Source organism: Prionailurus bengalensis, chromosome D1 (assembly GCF_016509475.1).
Source record: "Prionailurus bengalensis isolate Pbe53 chromosome D1, Fcat_Pben_1.1_paternal_pri, whole genome shotgun sequence".
Lineage (NCBI taxonomy): Eukaryota > Metazoa > Chordata > Mammalia > Carnivora > Felidae > Prionailurus > Prionailurus bengalensis.
In genome coordinates this window covers 11,934,836-11,949,636 of record NC_057346.1, presented here as the reverse complement: position 1 = coordinate 11,949,636, position 14,801 = coordinate 11,934,836, and the positions used below count along the sequence as shown (strand labels likewise).

Below are 14,801 nucleotides of genomic sequence, written 5' to 3'. Positions count from 1 at the left end.
GTTCTGGCATTCCTTTCCTCTGAACGCTTGTTAGATGGATGGAGTGATGGAGTGATAGAGTGCTCCTGAGCATGTCTTAAACCCTGGTGTTTGGGACAGGGGACCAAGATATGAAAAGTAACATTGAAGAGCAGGCTCCTGACTCTGCCTCTTTCATGGTCCTGCTCTCTTGGGTGAATGTGCCAGGGGCTGGCTGCTAAGAGTTCCCAAAGGAGATAGTTAAACTCAAGCCTTGGCTTTCCTCGGTCTTCCAAGGACCAGACCAGTGGGTGCTGACCGTGGTGCTGATGTCTTGGCCTCCACTGCAGGATCCTCTGGCAGGGAGAGAGCTCGCTCTCAGCTTCACTGACAGACCATGAGCACAGAATGGTAACAAGACTGTGAGGACTCTTCCAGCATCTTCCTGGGGGTTAACAGAGCAGAGCATTGCTAAGTGTTCATGACCCTTACCCACCCACCTTGAATTCCACCTCCTATTAGGTCTTCATAGCAGCCACTATGTGGTCACTTCCCAATTCCCTGGGCTAGGAAGCACCAAATACTGAAACCACAGGTAATACCCCTACCTCATTTCCACCAGCAACGTTTAACTTCTTCTTCCACCCACCCAGCTGCTGACAAATGGTTAAGAAGAGAGTTTAGGCTTCATTGTATTTTATTACCCCCACCCGCCCCCTACCCCACCATCATCCAATGGAACATGAGTGTTCAGGGAAGTGGCTACAGGTGAGGTGAAGAAGGAGAACATTACGGTTGAATAAACCTAATGCAGTGTTACCAGCCATGTGCAGTAGAGAGTTGGTTTGCTTTGTATCTAAAAACAAGGCTAAAGGGGGAGGAGCGGAATTTCAAAGTGCCTTATTCAGGGAAGTGACAATGGGGAAATCAAGGCTTGATACACAGATAAATAGAATGAAGTTAGGGAATGCATGGGTTTTTCTAGATCAAAGACAGCATGTTTTAAAGCCATGATAAGTTGGGTGGGGGGGGGGGTACAAGAGTCTTGAACATCAAGCTTTTTGGGAAGGGTTAAGGCCCTGCTTCAGAATTACTGGCATTGGACAGGGTCTTGAAAACATCCCTGGCATCTGCTGGGCCCTGAAATCCTCAATCCCCATTCTAACCAGTGCCTTACCACCCCTCCCTCAAAACACCCCCACTGGGCTGTGCCTACTCAAGAATACTGCCAGATGGACCACAGAGTAACCAGGGTGATGCTGTAGGCCAGCACTGCCACCAGGTAGATGCGGAAGAGCAGCCCGTCCAGCACGGAGCCCACATGCAGCCATTCCCGGGCCACCTCTCGGCTCTCGTCCCTCTTCTCCAGGAAATGCCTGATGGAGGACAGCTCCTGCAGCAGCCCGCACACTGCCAGGGAGGCCTCCCGCGGTGGTGGGGGGGGGCTGCCTCGGCCCCTTGGGGTCTTCTCCAAGTCCTGGGGTCCTCTCAAATGGCTGCAGTGGTTCCCCACGTCTGGAAAAAGGGCACAGCATTGGCAGAGGAGGGAAGCCTGGCAGAATGGCACGACCACTGTCCCTTCTGTGCCTGTGGCTTGCAGAAATTGTTATTATGAATTCCAGACATAAACAGTATAGATGTGAACTTACCTATTTGTGTACCCAACGTCTCACTTGAGCGAACAAAGAAAGCAACACGGTTAAAGATTCCTGCATACCCCTCCTTAGTCACATCCTCCAATCTGTCCCCAGGTCACTAAGATATGAATTTGGTGTTTATTTTTCCCACGCATTTTTTTAAACACCTGGGTTTCCTGCAGCAATTTGATATCTATTATTTCACTTGAGCCTCACAATAGCCCCACGAGAGAGGCAGAGTAGGAGTGATTACTATTTGGACTTTTTATATGGAAGTGCTAAAGCTCAGAGAGGTTAAGTGACTAGCCTGTGGTCACACAGCTGGAGCATCATCTAAAAGTGAGGCCACCAAGGCTGAAGGTATGTGGACTGTGACTCCACTGCTGTCTCTGCTATGCCATATGGACTTGCTGCCCTCTCCTTGACTCCAGTCCAAGTACCTTTGTACCAGAAAATACACCTTCAGCTATGGCTACCTCATAGGTGAGCAGTGAAATTGGGCCTTAGGCTGGAGTACTCATTCATCAGTTCACGATGAGGTGGTCTTAGATTAACCATGCATCTCCTGTAAAAGGCCTAGCTCTCGCCAGAAGGGAGGACAGAGAGGGGTGGTGAAAAATACAAGCAGAGCGTCAGCTGGGCCTGGGTTCAGACCAGTCCACCAGTACCTTGGCTCTGTGACTTAAGGCAAGCTAGTTGGCCTTATGCCTGTTTCCTCACTTGACAAATGAGGATGACAATCCTATTATGGGGCCTGCGGATGGCCTGGGATCACGCACAGAAAGCGCACGTGCCTGCCTCAAAGTGCTCAACAAATACATCAACAAACCACGACTACCACCACCACCAGCAACGAATGTAGCTGAAACAATTTGTCAGGGAGAACGAGCTTCACGTTTACTGTCCCCTGCACCCCTGTCTCTCTGTCGTAGGTGTTTGAAATTCGAAGGGGACTTGGTCTCTGGGCTGACTGAATGCAGAGTTTTAGAAATCCCGGCTGCACACTTAGCCATGTGAGGTAAGGGGACCCATAACTGCTGGAGGGGCACCTGTTTGACCCCCTTTTGGGTCCATCTCAGAGAAAGGCAAGTCCTTCCCAGCTCCTGACAGGCTCAGCCTCTCACTTCGCCCCGTCTCTCTCCACACCCGGACTGATGAGGGGAGGTGAAGGTGCAGAAAGGGTCCACTGATGACTTTGGCTGAACTCTGCTGCCTCCCAGTGAGACCCGGCACGGGGTGCCAGGTGCAGGGTGGCACTCAGTTCCCAGCCCCGGTCAGACTCGCCAGCCAGAGACTCTCCACCACGTCCGCACCCCCAGGCCCTCCGTGTGGGACGCCCCCTTTCCCTCTTCACCTGAGCAGTCATCGGTCTTGGCGGCTCGGGGGGTGGCCGGGGGCCGTCGGGAAGCTGTTTGCTCCCCTAGGCAAAGGAGCAGGGCCACCCGGTCCAGGACCAGGTGCCGCAGCCAGGCGGGTACGGGCTGCTGCAGGTCTTGCTTGTGTACCAGCCGCACGATGAGGATGGTCTCAGCCAAGCTCACCACCAGCAGCGCCATGCACACGACGAAGTAGACACCTGTGCACGCGGGGAAGGTCGGGGGACACACAGCAGGTGGGAGGGCGCCGGTTCTTCAGCCCCCGCCCACCCCCACCCCCAACCACACTGTGCTCTTCCCCTGGAGCGGGCTTTACCAATGAGGGGAGTGCCAATGGCTGTGGCCGGCAGCGTGTCCGACACGATGATCAGGAAGACAGAATAGCCCAGGAGGAGTGTGATCTTAAAGGAGACCCTCTCGCCACTGTCCGGAGGCAGGTAGAAGCCCACGATGTCCATGAACATGAGGAAGATGCTGGGCAGCAGCAGGCTGACTGTGTAGAACAGGGGCCTCCGGCGGATGACCACCTAGGACCAGGACAGGAGCTGGGGGAAACCCGGGGCACACAGGTCCTGCACCCAGGACCGCCCAGCCCATCATGGACCCCTCGCTTCATGGAGCTTCCGGCCTGGCCCTGCTGGAAGAGGAAGAACCGGACAGACCTCACATCCGGCCTCTGGATTGAGGCCGGTGGCTGCAGAGGACGAGGAAGTGACAACTCCCCTGAGCTTCCCCATCTGCTGCCCTGAAGGTCCCACGCATGTGTGTGACCTGGAGCTGGGAGAAGGGCTATAGATGGTCTTCCCCACATGCCTCCTGAAGTCTCCCTGGGGATGACGCCCAGCAGTTCTAGCTATCATTTCCCCCGCGTCTGTCACCAGGGCCACTCACGAAGAACTTCATCTCTGCGTAACAGCCGCTGCTTTCCATGCTGAACTCGCGAAACTGGGTCAGCACCCCCAGGAGCTCCCACTCGCCCTGGTTCATGAAGATAGTCTTGTCGAGCTTCACCTTTTCTGGCAAGCGCCACAGGGAGATGTTGATGTCCTGGACTGGGAGGGAAGAGACCGAGCCAGCTCTGGAGTCCAGGGCCAGGAGGATGTGCCGGGCCCTGTGAGGGTGGGGCCCGCGGTGGGCCGCACAGGCAGGACTTAGGTGGACTCAGCTCTTAGCCTTCAGCCTCCGTGTCCTCAGCCGTAAAACGAAGTGATAACGCACACTGTATCTACCAGAACCAAACTATTAGAAAGCCCCTTCTCTCCTTCTCTCTCCTCTCTTCCTCTCTCCCCCTCTCTCTCCCTCCCTTCCTCCCTCTTCCTCTCCCTCTCCCTGCCTCCCTCTCTCTCTCATGCACACCTCTTCTAGGTTTCCATTAGGGTCCCCCATTTAGGAAATGAACAAAAGTCAACATTCTTCACGTTTGCCTTCATAGGGCTGACTGTCCTCAAAGGTGAATTAGGGAAATATGCAAAATCTTCACTTAGAGAAAAGCGGTTTTACTTCTCTGCATCTACACTAGAGACATTAGACATACAGAAAGCCAGCAGCGTCCGTTACAGCAAAGTATAGGGAACGATCTACGTGTCCACCAATCAGGAAAGTGCTTGCTTAATCAACTATGATGCATCCCAACCCTGAGCTATCCTACAGCAGTCAACATGTAGGCTAAAGATCTAAATATACACTAACTCGGAAAGATGTCCAATGCTTCTTGTTGTCTGTAAAGAGAATCAGGTAGCAGTGGCATGAATGATACATTTAGTAAAATAACAACCTAAGAAATAATTTTCATGTACTTTCCATAGAGGAGTATGTATGTGTATATGCAAAGGATAGAGAAGGATCTGGAAGAACATACCATATGAGGCTTATACTGATAAAAGCTGTTAAGTCTTGGTGTGTGGAGTTGCTGGTGAAGAGTTCGGGATTGAAGGTAGAGGTCAAAAGTCAAAGATAATTTGCAATTCTGGTTTTTGTGCAAGGAAGTTCTGTATTATGTTTGTAATTTACAGTTAATGTGACAAAATCAAATAGAAGTGGAGGATGCCTTCTTGCCAGAGGGTGATGCTCACTTTGTAGACTTTAGTGAGAACCTCGTATTCATCCATTAAATAAAAGTTGCCAAGCACCTTCCTTTGTAGGCACTGTACTGGGGACCTAATGGTGGGCAGGAAGTCATGGTCCTACCCTCTGTGAATTTATATCTGATCGAGGAGCAGACATTGAACAAACACCTACAAGTGCAATAGAAGTGGGGAGAAGATCAGGGTGCTAAAAATTGGACACGGGCGATGGCTAGTCTGGGATGAGAGGAGTTTCCCCGAGGCACTGATGCCAGTGCTGTGATTAGGTGAGTAGGAGACTTGGCTGAATTAGGAGTGGTGGGGGGCAGGAGGAGGGTGCAGGGTGGCCCAGGAGAGGAAGCAGCCTGTGAGAAGGAGAGAGAACAAGGGCTTTCGGGCCTGGGAAGGAAGGCAGCTGGGTTGGGGCAGGACTCAGGGGAACATGCATGGGCTGAGGCTGGAGTGGTGACTATGGGCAGCCCCTGTCAGCCAGGTGAAGGGTTTGGGTTCTGTCTCAGGAGTGCAGGGAAGCCACTGAGGCTTTTAAGCAGAGAGGGGCAAGGTCAGGTTTGCATTTAATGAGCTCTCCCTGCTGGCTCTGAGGAGCATGAAGGAGAGGGGGACCATTGGGGAGGTGACTGAAGAAAGCTGGGCAGAGAGATGAGGGGGAGGGTGCACCCATGGAGAAAAGACAAGTAAGAGACACTTAGTGTCAGATCCTAGCCCTCACCGGGTGTCCTGGCGATCATTCAACCCTTGTGACTACTGGGGAGATGGCAAGAACAACAGAGTCCCGTTTGGAGGATGAGGAAACAGAGGCTCAGTGGCATTACAAAATAAGCAGTAAGTAACTTGAATAAAGGAGAGTGCCTGCTAGGGTGGGCTCCTTAAGTAGGGGTTTTGGGGACCCTCCAACCTGCACCCCCACCCCCCAAAGCTTGTGTGTGGTACTCACTGGTGTGCAGCCAGCTGGTGAACGTCAGCGAGCAGTTCTGCACATCGAAGGGGAAGTTGTAAATGTCCAGGCTACAGGCAGTCACCACCTGGAGGGGCTTGTAGTTCTGGACCTCGCCATGGTGCCCGACATACACGTATGGGATACTTGGAGACTTCCCCACATCCACACTGGCCAGGAAACAGGGGCAGTTTGGGGGCTCAAGATTACCTGCCATTGTCAAGGCTACTTTCAAAGCAGGAAAGGGCATTGCTCCTTCATTCCCCCGGCAACCTGGCCACAAAAGGCAGGTGAGGAATCCAGGTACCTCAAAGCCACTTGCTGTCATGAGCATGCCCAGCTGCCCCTACTCCACCACCCACCCAGCTGGGCAGAGCTCAGCTCCCGGGATCAGCAGCCCAGTGGCAATGGGCAAACTTTGTTGGGCAATCCATCCTGGGGATCCATCCTGACCTGGGCTTCTCTTTGCCTAGAGGTCCTGTGACATGAGAATAATCTTCCCAGGAGGAAAAAGGAACTAAAGAAATCCTTGAGAAGAAAAGAGGCGAGGTGGACTTTGTCACTCTCTCTCAGCAGATCCCCAACCCCTAGGCTCTCCCAAATGACCACTGTGGCACAGAGTGGCCTGAGCTTAGGGTCCTGAGCCTGCAGCCTTCTGTGGAATCAGGCCAAGAGATAAGAAACTAAGATCCAGGCTACTTCACAGTCTAACCTGGAGATCCAGCCAGGAACTGGGATCCCTCCAGCCCGAGGTCTAGGTCAACTGTCTCCCCTGAAAAGCACTTTGAGTGGCAGCCATGTCATTGGGCAATGTGGTGGGTACCGGCAGAGGGCAACTGGCCCCGGGCCACCTCCTCCTTCCATCTGTGTCCCCCAGCCATCTTCCACCACCTGGCATTAAGAAGCCCAGGCAGTGCAGCCTGAACAACCTGAAGGATGGGGGGAGGGCATGTTGGCCGGGGCTGTCAGCTGTTGGGAATCAAGGATGGTGGTACCCACTTCACGTTGGGGGTGCGATCTGGAGCCAGCCAGGCATGTGTATGACTTGAGAGGTGTGAGTGTCTCCAAATCACCCCTGGAACCACTGCTGGAGCTTCATCCCTATTGGTAATCTCACTGTCCCCTTGAAAACCACAGCTGTCCTTCGTTCAATTATTATGACAGGGCAAATTCATTCCTTGGCTTCCCTTCCCTGGGAAGAGGGCCCTTGGACCAAGAAGTACAGGGTTTCCACATCAGGCATAGAAAAAGAGGAGTTTTAAAAAGAAAAAAGAAAAAAAAAGAGAAAGAAACCAAAGGGGAATTTGGGCCCAAGCCAACTTTACCTACAGTTCTGCAAGCCTGGGTGGGACCTCTCATGCCACAGCAGAGTCTTGCCCCCAGCCCCATCTTTCCACAGCCCCAGAACCACCCAGCCACCCAGCATCAAATGACAGCACTCACAACTCGTTGATGAGAATGTCTGGGACCCAGATGCTTTCAGTGGGGATGGACAGCTTGGTAATGTTGTCGAAGTCCTCAGGGTTCCACTGGAGAAACTCATCTGTCCAGTACTAGGGGAAGAGCAGGGGATGGTCACAGGCGGCCACCCCTCGGGATGACCTCACTGCTCAGTGCCCAGGCAACAGACGGGCATCTTCTTGGGGGAATCACTCAGCAGTACCGAGAGTCCCCCCATCTCTGTGCTCACACTCTCCCGGCATGCAAATATGACCCAGGAAAATGACGCCTTGCCCTGCGGTCATTTCTCCCGTCTGACTATCCCATCCACCAACTGCGGGATCTTGGACACATAGCTTCTTGGGTCTTGGTCTGCTCATATGCAAATTGGGACAATAAGATGCATCTGACAGGGTAGAGATGGTTACTGTGATCAACACATTCCTCACTATCCTGTCAGAATGACTGTGATCAACACATTCCTCACTATCCTGTCAGAATGACTGGCCTAAAAAGTCAACGTAATTATGTTATTCCCTTGCTTAAAATTCTAGGGATGCCTCTTGCACTTGGGATAGAGTTCAACCTCATGGCCAGCAAAGGTCTGCACAATCTGACCTCCAGCTATCTCTCTAGTCTCATTATTTTTTTAGATTTATTCATTTATTTTGAGAGAGGGAAAGCATGTGTCGGAGAGGGGCAGAGACAGAGGGAGAGGGAGAGAATCCCGAGCAGGCTCTGCACTGTCAGTGCGGAGCCTGACGCAGGGTTCAAACCCTTGAACTGTGAGATCATGACCTGAGCTGAAATCAAAGTCTGAAGCTCCACCGACTAAGCCACCTGGGCTCCCCTCTCGAGCCTCATGGTTTTTGTCATCTTCTCTATGGAGTCTCCTTTCCACTGCGTGCAAACACCCCACGTCTCTGCATACCTGCGCTCTCCCACACCGCAATCCCTGTCTTCTCCCCTGAGGGAGGTCTTCTGTGTCCCTCCAGACTCATTCAGAGCATCTGTCTGCTCCCTTCTCTGGGAACCTTCCGTGCCCCCCACTCCCCGGGCTGGGTTTTCATGTGCCCCCTCTGCGCCCTCATGGTTGGTATCTCATTCTTGCCTCATTGGAAATCTTGCTACATTCAACTGTCTGTTCATGTGTCTGTGGCCTCCCCTAGTCTGTGAGCTCAACGCAGGCAGGGCCTGAGTCTCATTCGTGTCTCTAATTCCGGTCCCTTGGCACAGTAGGTTGGCATCCCGTTACTGCTGGGCACACAAGTGACCCTAGAGGTCCACAGGTGGGACCTAGGCCAGATGTCCCAGGAAAGGAGCTCTGGGCTGCCTCTTCTTGTGCATCCCTTCCTTTGATGCAGGGAGTGCTCTATATTAAGAGATTTTTCTAGGGCAGAAGAGAGCAGTCTGGCAGGAATCAGCATCTGGCTTCTGCCTCCACCCCACCCTCTGCCCCGCATGCTGGTGGTAGTGGGGAGCACTCACGAGCAGTGGAGGGATGTAACAGAGACCTGCACATGCCTGGCATGTCCCCAGACAGAGCCCCTCTAAGCTCTGACCTCTACGACCTGGCCCCATCCTCCCGCCCCCTCTGGCCAGCTCCTCTGGTTCCCTTCTACTCTCAAATCTGCTCTGCAGCTCAGGGCCTGCCAGCCCAGGACCAGCCTGCGGACAGCAGTCCCCACTACCTGCCCGCTCTCCCCCCTAGCTCCTCACCAGCTCCCCACCAGTTTCCCCCCAGCTCTCCCCCCGCTCCCCCATCAGCTCCCCACCAGTTCCCTGCCAGCTCCCCCCCAGCTCCCTGCCAGCTCCCCGCAAGCTCCCTGCCAGTTCCCCATCAGCTTTCCACCAGCTCCCAGCCAGCTCCCTGCAAGCTCCCAGCTAGCTACCCATCAGCTCTCTACCAGCTCCCCACCAGCTCTCCCCCAGCTCCCCTCCAGCTCCCCGCCAGCTCCCCATCAGCTCCCCGCCAGCTCCCAGCCAGCTCCCCGCAAGCTCCCTGCCAGCTCCCCATCAGCTCTCTACCAGCTCGCCCCCCACCCCTGCTCCCCACCAGCTCGCTGCCAGAAGGGCCACATGAAGGCCTTGAAGGCCTCAGAGACGTTCTCAGCAGTGGCTGAGCGATGTCCCTCAGAAGCTTGGAGAGTCGGGAGGTGGCTGAGGGCGTGAGGACTCGGTGGATGGGACTGCCCCGTGTCAATCACCCAATTTGATTGTCATCACCCTTGGCTTAATAGAAGGAAGAACTTTCTAGCAATTAGAGTTGTTTAAAAGTGCAGTAGCTTCCCGCTGAGCAACTGGGCACTGGAGGTGTTTATCAACAGAGACCAGACAAGCTGTTGTTCGAGATGCTGTGAAACCACTCGGAAACCAGAGGGGGTTTGGAGGATTTCTCCTCCGCTGAGCACGGAGCTTCCTTCCATCTCCAGTCCTGAGAGGAGAGGGGCCCAGGGTCCCGGGTCTCCTGAGTCTGTTTCTGAGCCTCTTCCCCCCTCCCCTCACCAAGGCCTCTGACATTCCTGACTCTTTTGAGGACTCCTTCCTGGAAGGGGAAGATCCCGTCCCAGGAAATGGGGGTGGGTGCTCACCTGCCGGTACCAGATGTAGGTGGTCAGGACCTGGTTCTTCTCATCCTGTGAAAGGAAAGAGGGCTCAGCGTCAGTGCCCCGTGGGTGGACGTCCACCTTGCACATGTACCCCAAGAGGAGCTGTTGCTTTGTGTCCCTATTCCTTCGGGAAGAGGTAGTGAAGAAAAAGAGAAAAGGGCCAACCAGGAAGAGTTGGTTGGTCTTTGACTAGGACACATCTAGGAAGAAATACAACTGTTTCTTTTTTAATTTCCTATCTATCTATCTATCTATCTATCTATCTATCATCTTTTACTATTTTCTATTATGTTATACATATATATGTCTCTATGCTACATATATTTTACATATATAATATACGTAACATATAAGATAAGGGAAAACATAAAGGGGGTGCCTGGGAGGCTCAGTCAGTTAAGTGTCTGACTTCTGATTTTGGCTTAGGTCACGATCACATGGATAGTGGGATCGAGCCCTGAGTCAGGCTCTGTGCTGACAGTGTGGAGCCTGCTTGGGATTCTCTCTCTTCCTCTCTCTCTCTGCCCCTCCCCTGCTCGTGCTCTCTCTCTCTCAAAATAAATAAACATTTTTTTTTTAAAAAAGAGAAGACATATAGAAAATATTTTATCTATCTGTATTTTTTAGATGTTTATTTGTTTATTTTGAGAGAGAGAGTACACATATGCATATCAGTGGGCAAGGGGCAGAGAGAGAGAGAGAGACAGAGAGAGACAGAGAGAGACAGAGAGAGAGAGACAGAATCCCAAGCAGGTTCTGTGCTGTCAGTAAGGAACCCAACATGAGGCTCAATCCCACAAATCGTGAGTTCATGACCTGAGCCGAAATCAAGAGTCAGATGCTCAACTGATTGAGCCACCCAGATGCCCCTATATCTATACACTTTTACATATTTGTATGCCTGTATATCTACATCTGTATCTCCCTCCCACCCTAGTATGCAGTCAAGAAATGCAAAAACACACAGTCCAAAATTCATCACTGTCCCTCATTCCCAACTAATTCCCAGCTTTGCTTCCCGAAACAGCCACACGGGCTGCAGTAGAGACCGTGAGGTCAGGTCCTGCTTGCTCCGGTGCTCTCCATCTCTGCAACTGCTCTCTTGTTTATCTCTGCACAACGTCTGACCTCCTCACCAGGCAGTGCACCCCGCCCTACTACAGTCATTGATGAAGGAATTGATTTATTAATTGGTTTAGGATTAATTGTTCAACAATCATTTAGCAACACCTGTCATGTATCAGGGGCCCGCGTCAGACACCAAGGGCCTAGAAATGAATAGGATAGATGAACAGGACAGCTTATGTGGGGACATGGTTACCATGATACAATGCATGAAGAACCACATGTGGTAAGTGGACCTCTAGGAATAGGGGTTGAGAGAGGCAGCCACAGAGGTGACCCTGGTTTTCTGATTTGGGCAGCTCTGTAGATGGTCGGTGCTGTTGTCCAGCCTGGCACGGGTCTGTGCCAGATCACAGGTACTCTGGGTACTTGAATGTCCCCTGTGCTGCCCAGGGAGTGACCCGGCCTTACATGGTCTCTCACCCCAAAAGGCCCACCTCTGAGTGGGGCAGATTGGGGCCTAGTGCTCACCACGCTGAGGATGGCATAGACAATGACATCGATGGACACGGTGGTTGGCTTCCTCCAGTCCCGCACGGGCCGCACGCCCTTCTGGTAGTTGGCCAGGAGGTAATCTGACAGCCTCAGCAGAGCGGGCCTAGAGGTGTTCTGAGCCTGGGGGTGCTCCCTGCGCCTGGCTAGGAAGAACAGGGCAAAGCGGGCATCAGAGCCTGAGGCTTCCCCCATCTTTTGGCCTGGTTTGAAGGCTATTAAAAGGAAAATGCCTCCACTATTTTCACCCCAGAGTCCCAGATACTTCCACAGACTGAAAGTCCCGTCACTGGAATGTTTTGTCCACAGAGATTCCGGCCCAAATCTGAAGGTATTGTCTCCTAAGGGTAACCTACACACTCATTTCCATGAGAGAGGGGAGCTGGGCTGTAAACGCAGGTGATATAAGACAGGTGAGGTCTAAGTGGGCCAGGGGCTGAGAAAGGTTGAGCAGGTACCTGCCCAGAGGAGGTGGTCTGCAGGAGACAGAGGAGGGGAGCTGGGGAGGTAAGGAGGAGTGGCCCTCGGGATGGGTACTGGAAGGAGAGGGGGCTGCAAGGAAAGGTGGCCCCAAGTACACCATCTCTAAGCCCAAAGGTCTGCATGAAGGTTTGCCTCAGTCAAGGTCAGACCTCAGCGTCTGGCCAGATCCTCGTCGGCTCCTTGACCCCAGCCTCCTATTAACAAAGAAAGAAAGGAGGCATCCCGTGAAAGCTGCCATTCCTTCCTGCGAAATCCTCCCCTCTGAGTCAGGCACGCACAAACTCCTGGGGGCGGGTCTCCTCCAGAGGGTTGATTTATGGGCAGATTTGGTGGGTTGGGAAGAGGGTTAGACGTGAGGTTACAGGAAGTGAGGAGAAACTGAATTGCTCCCAGAGCAGGAGACCTATAAGGACAAAATGGCGATGAGAAAACCTAACTCTGAGGTCCTCACCCCATTCTATGGGGGTTTCACGTGCACCTGTTACCCCTCTGGGAAATAGCGGAAGCACTTCCTGAAAGGTGCCAAGAAAAAGAAGGTGAAAGTCATAGGGTAGGGAATGCGAGAGCCCTAGAGGACCAGGGCACAGGGGGCAAAGCTGTTAGGGGACTAGCAGGGTGCCTCTGGGGTCTTCCACAGACCAGGTGCCAGTGGGCCTGACTTTCTCCAAACAAGGCTGCCTCTTCTCGCATCTTGTCTATATAACGTGGGCAAATTTCTGCTACAGATCCCCCTTCCTGCTCCCCACCCACCTTCCCTGATAAACTTTCAGCTTCCCTCCGAAGGACAGAGAAGAGCAGAGAGAGGGGGAGGACAAGAGACCACTTACTGAGTGCCTGCTGTGGAATAATATCAGTTAACACATTCTTCATTTCAATCTTCGAGCAGCCCATGGGGGCGGCTGTCATGATGGCACAGTTTCCAGATAAGAGTCCCCAAGGCTCAGAAAGGTGGAGACTGTGCCCCGCAAGTGGGGGAAATGAGATTCAAATCCAAATCTCTCTGTGTCTTCACTACGCAACCAATAGCCCTGGGTCTAATGCTGGGAAACGGACCGGTGTGCAGGAAGCCAGACCGGACAGTAATTCTCCTCAGCCAAGAAAGCTCCGAGCCACAGCCTTAACATGCAGCCTGGGTCTGTTGGTCCTGCCCACCTTCCTCAGGGACAGCTCAAGGGAGGAAAGCCAGCACGCACATGCAGGTAAGTTCTTCCTCTCTGTTCAGCCCTGGGACGGCATCCTAATTGTGCCCCAGATCTCCCAACCTAGCTCTGCATGGGGAGAAAGCTTCCAAAACAGGAAATAAATATTGTTTGTGGCAAAAGGAAACAAATCCTTTTGTGACCCAAACACCTCATATCCCAGGAAAGCAGGAGGAAAGGGTAGGGGAATGCAGGGAAGTTTGGGGTTATTAGAGTTTAGCTCTGGAAGGGAACTTGAGGAAAGGAGGCCCAGGGAGCCCATGCAACAAGACCAGGGAAGCTGAGGTTGGTTCTGGTCACCACTCTGTTGCTAATGTGCTGTGTGACCTTGAGTGAATTATGCCCCCTCTCTGGACACAGCATTCCCATTTATAACAAGAAGGAGTAGACCAAATGAAGTCCAAGGTCCCTTGCAGCTGCTGTTCCATGAGTTTGGGGGCAGGGCAAAGAAGACAGGAGCCCCTCTCGGCAAGCCCTGCCCTCACCTGGCACTCCACCACCCCTGCTTTTGAGCTGGACCATAGTGCCTTCAAATTTTTGTGCTCGGATGTGGCAAGACCCCTGACTTTCCCGAAGCAGCACCCACTCTGAAAACCTCCCTCCCTCAACCCCTGGGGGAATCAAACATCCCCTACCCGACCTCTGCAGGTGGCCAGCCATGTCCCGTATCTTTTCCCACTGTCCCCTTACCTTGTCCATGTGCCAGGAGTGTGGGCAGAAGCAAGGCCAGCAGGACCCGTGGCACCCACGACAGCATGGTGACTTTCCCCGGGCGTGAGCTGCCTTGGAGTGGCCTCAGGGTAAGACGTGCTGACAAGCAGGCTGCTCACACTCTGCCGGCTTCATGTCCCAGCCGGCCTGCCTCCTCAGGGCCGCCTTCCACACCTCTGAGGCTGCAGCTTCCCACTGCTGAGGGGCCACCACCGCTGGACAGTCGCCAAGTTCCTGCAATCAGTCCCTCAGCCGGATCAGGTTTCAGGGCGGGAAGGAAGGAGAGGGAGCCAGTGAGAGGGGAGGCCGCCTGGCTGATGTCATGGGGCAGGACTTAGTCCGCCCCTTCAGCCAGGTGGCCGGGCCAAATGCTCCAAGGAGTAACTTGGGGTGGGGGGCTGGGGGGTTGGGGGCCGCTGCAGGAGCTCCTGGAGCAAGGGTGCAGCCTGTCTGCTGGGAGTGGCCCCGGGCTGCTACCTTCATTTATGTCCCATGGCTAGTACGCTTGGGTAGCATGGGGCTGGGGCAGGGGGAGGTGCGGCGGGAGCAGGGGGTGCCATTCGTTCACTCCCCTTCCTAAGCAGGGGCCCGGCATCTCTGCACACAGAGGAAGGGACCTGGGTTACCACATGGGGTTACCTCTGTCCTTTTGTCCTCATCAAAATATTTATTTTTCTCAACAAAATATTTAAATTTAAATATTTAAGTAGTAACCTGTATATGTAATTTATACTAAGCAAATATATTTATATA

General features: G+C 53.2%; 1 protein-coding gene across 2 annotated transcripts; it reads right to left on the bottom strand.

Annotated features, from left to right (window-relative positions):
- Positions 1-637: 637 nt before the first annotated feature.
- HTR3A (5-hydroxytryptamine receptor 3A) lies at positions 638-14,754 on the bottom strand. 2 transcript variants are annotated; one of them, XM_043579382.1, is made up of 9 exons: positions 14,028-14,753; positions 11,635-11,801; positions 10,021-10,065; positions 7,433-7,542; positions 5,990-6,159; positions 3,863-4,023; positions 3,288-3,498; positions 2,950-3,171; positions 638-1,473 (listed from the first exon to the last, which is right to left on the bottom strand). In XM_043579382.1, exons 1-9 carry the CDS (start codon positions 14,092-14,094, stop codon positions 1,175-1,177), a joined length of 1,452 nt encoding a protein of 483 aa, XP_043435317.1. In that variant the 5' UTR covers positions 14,095-14,753; the 3' UTR covers positions 638-1,174. The 2 variants fall into 2 exon arrangements, with proteins under 2 accessions (XP_043435317.1, XP_043435318.1); XM_043579383.1 differs by lacking the exon at positions 11,635-11,801 and having other exon boundaries at positions 651-1,473; positions 14,028-14,754.
- Between the last annotated feature and the right edge of the window lie 47 nt (positions 14,755-14,801).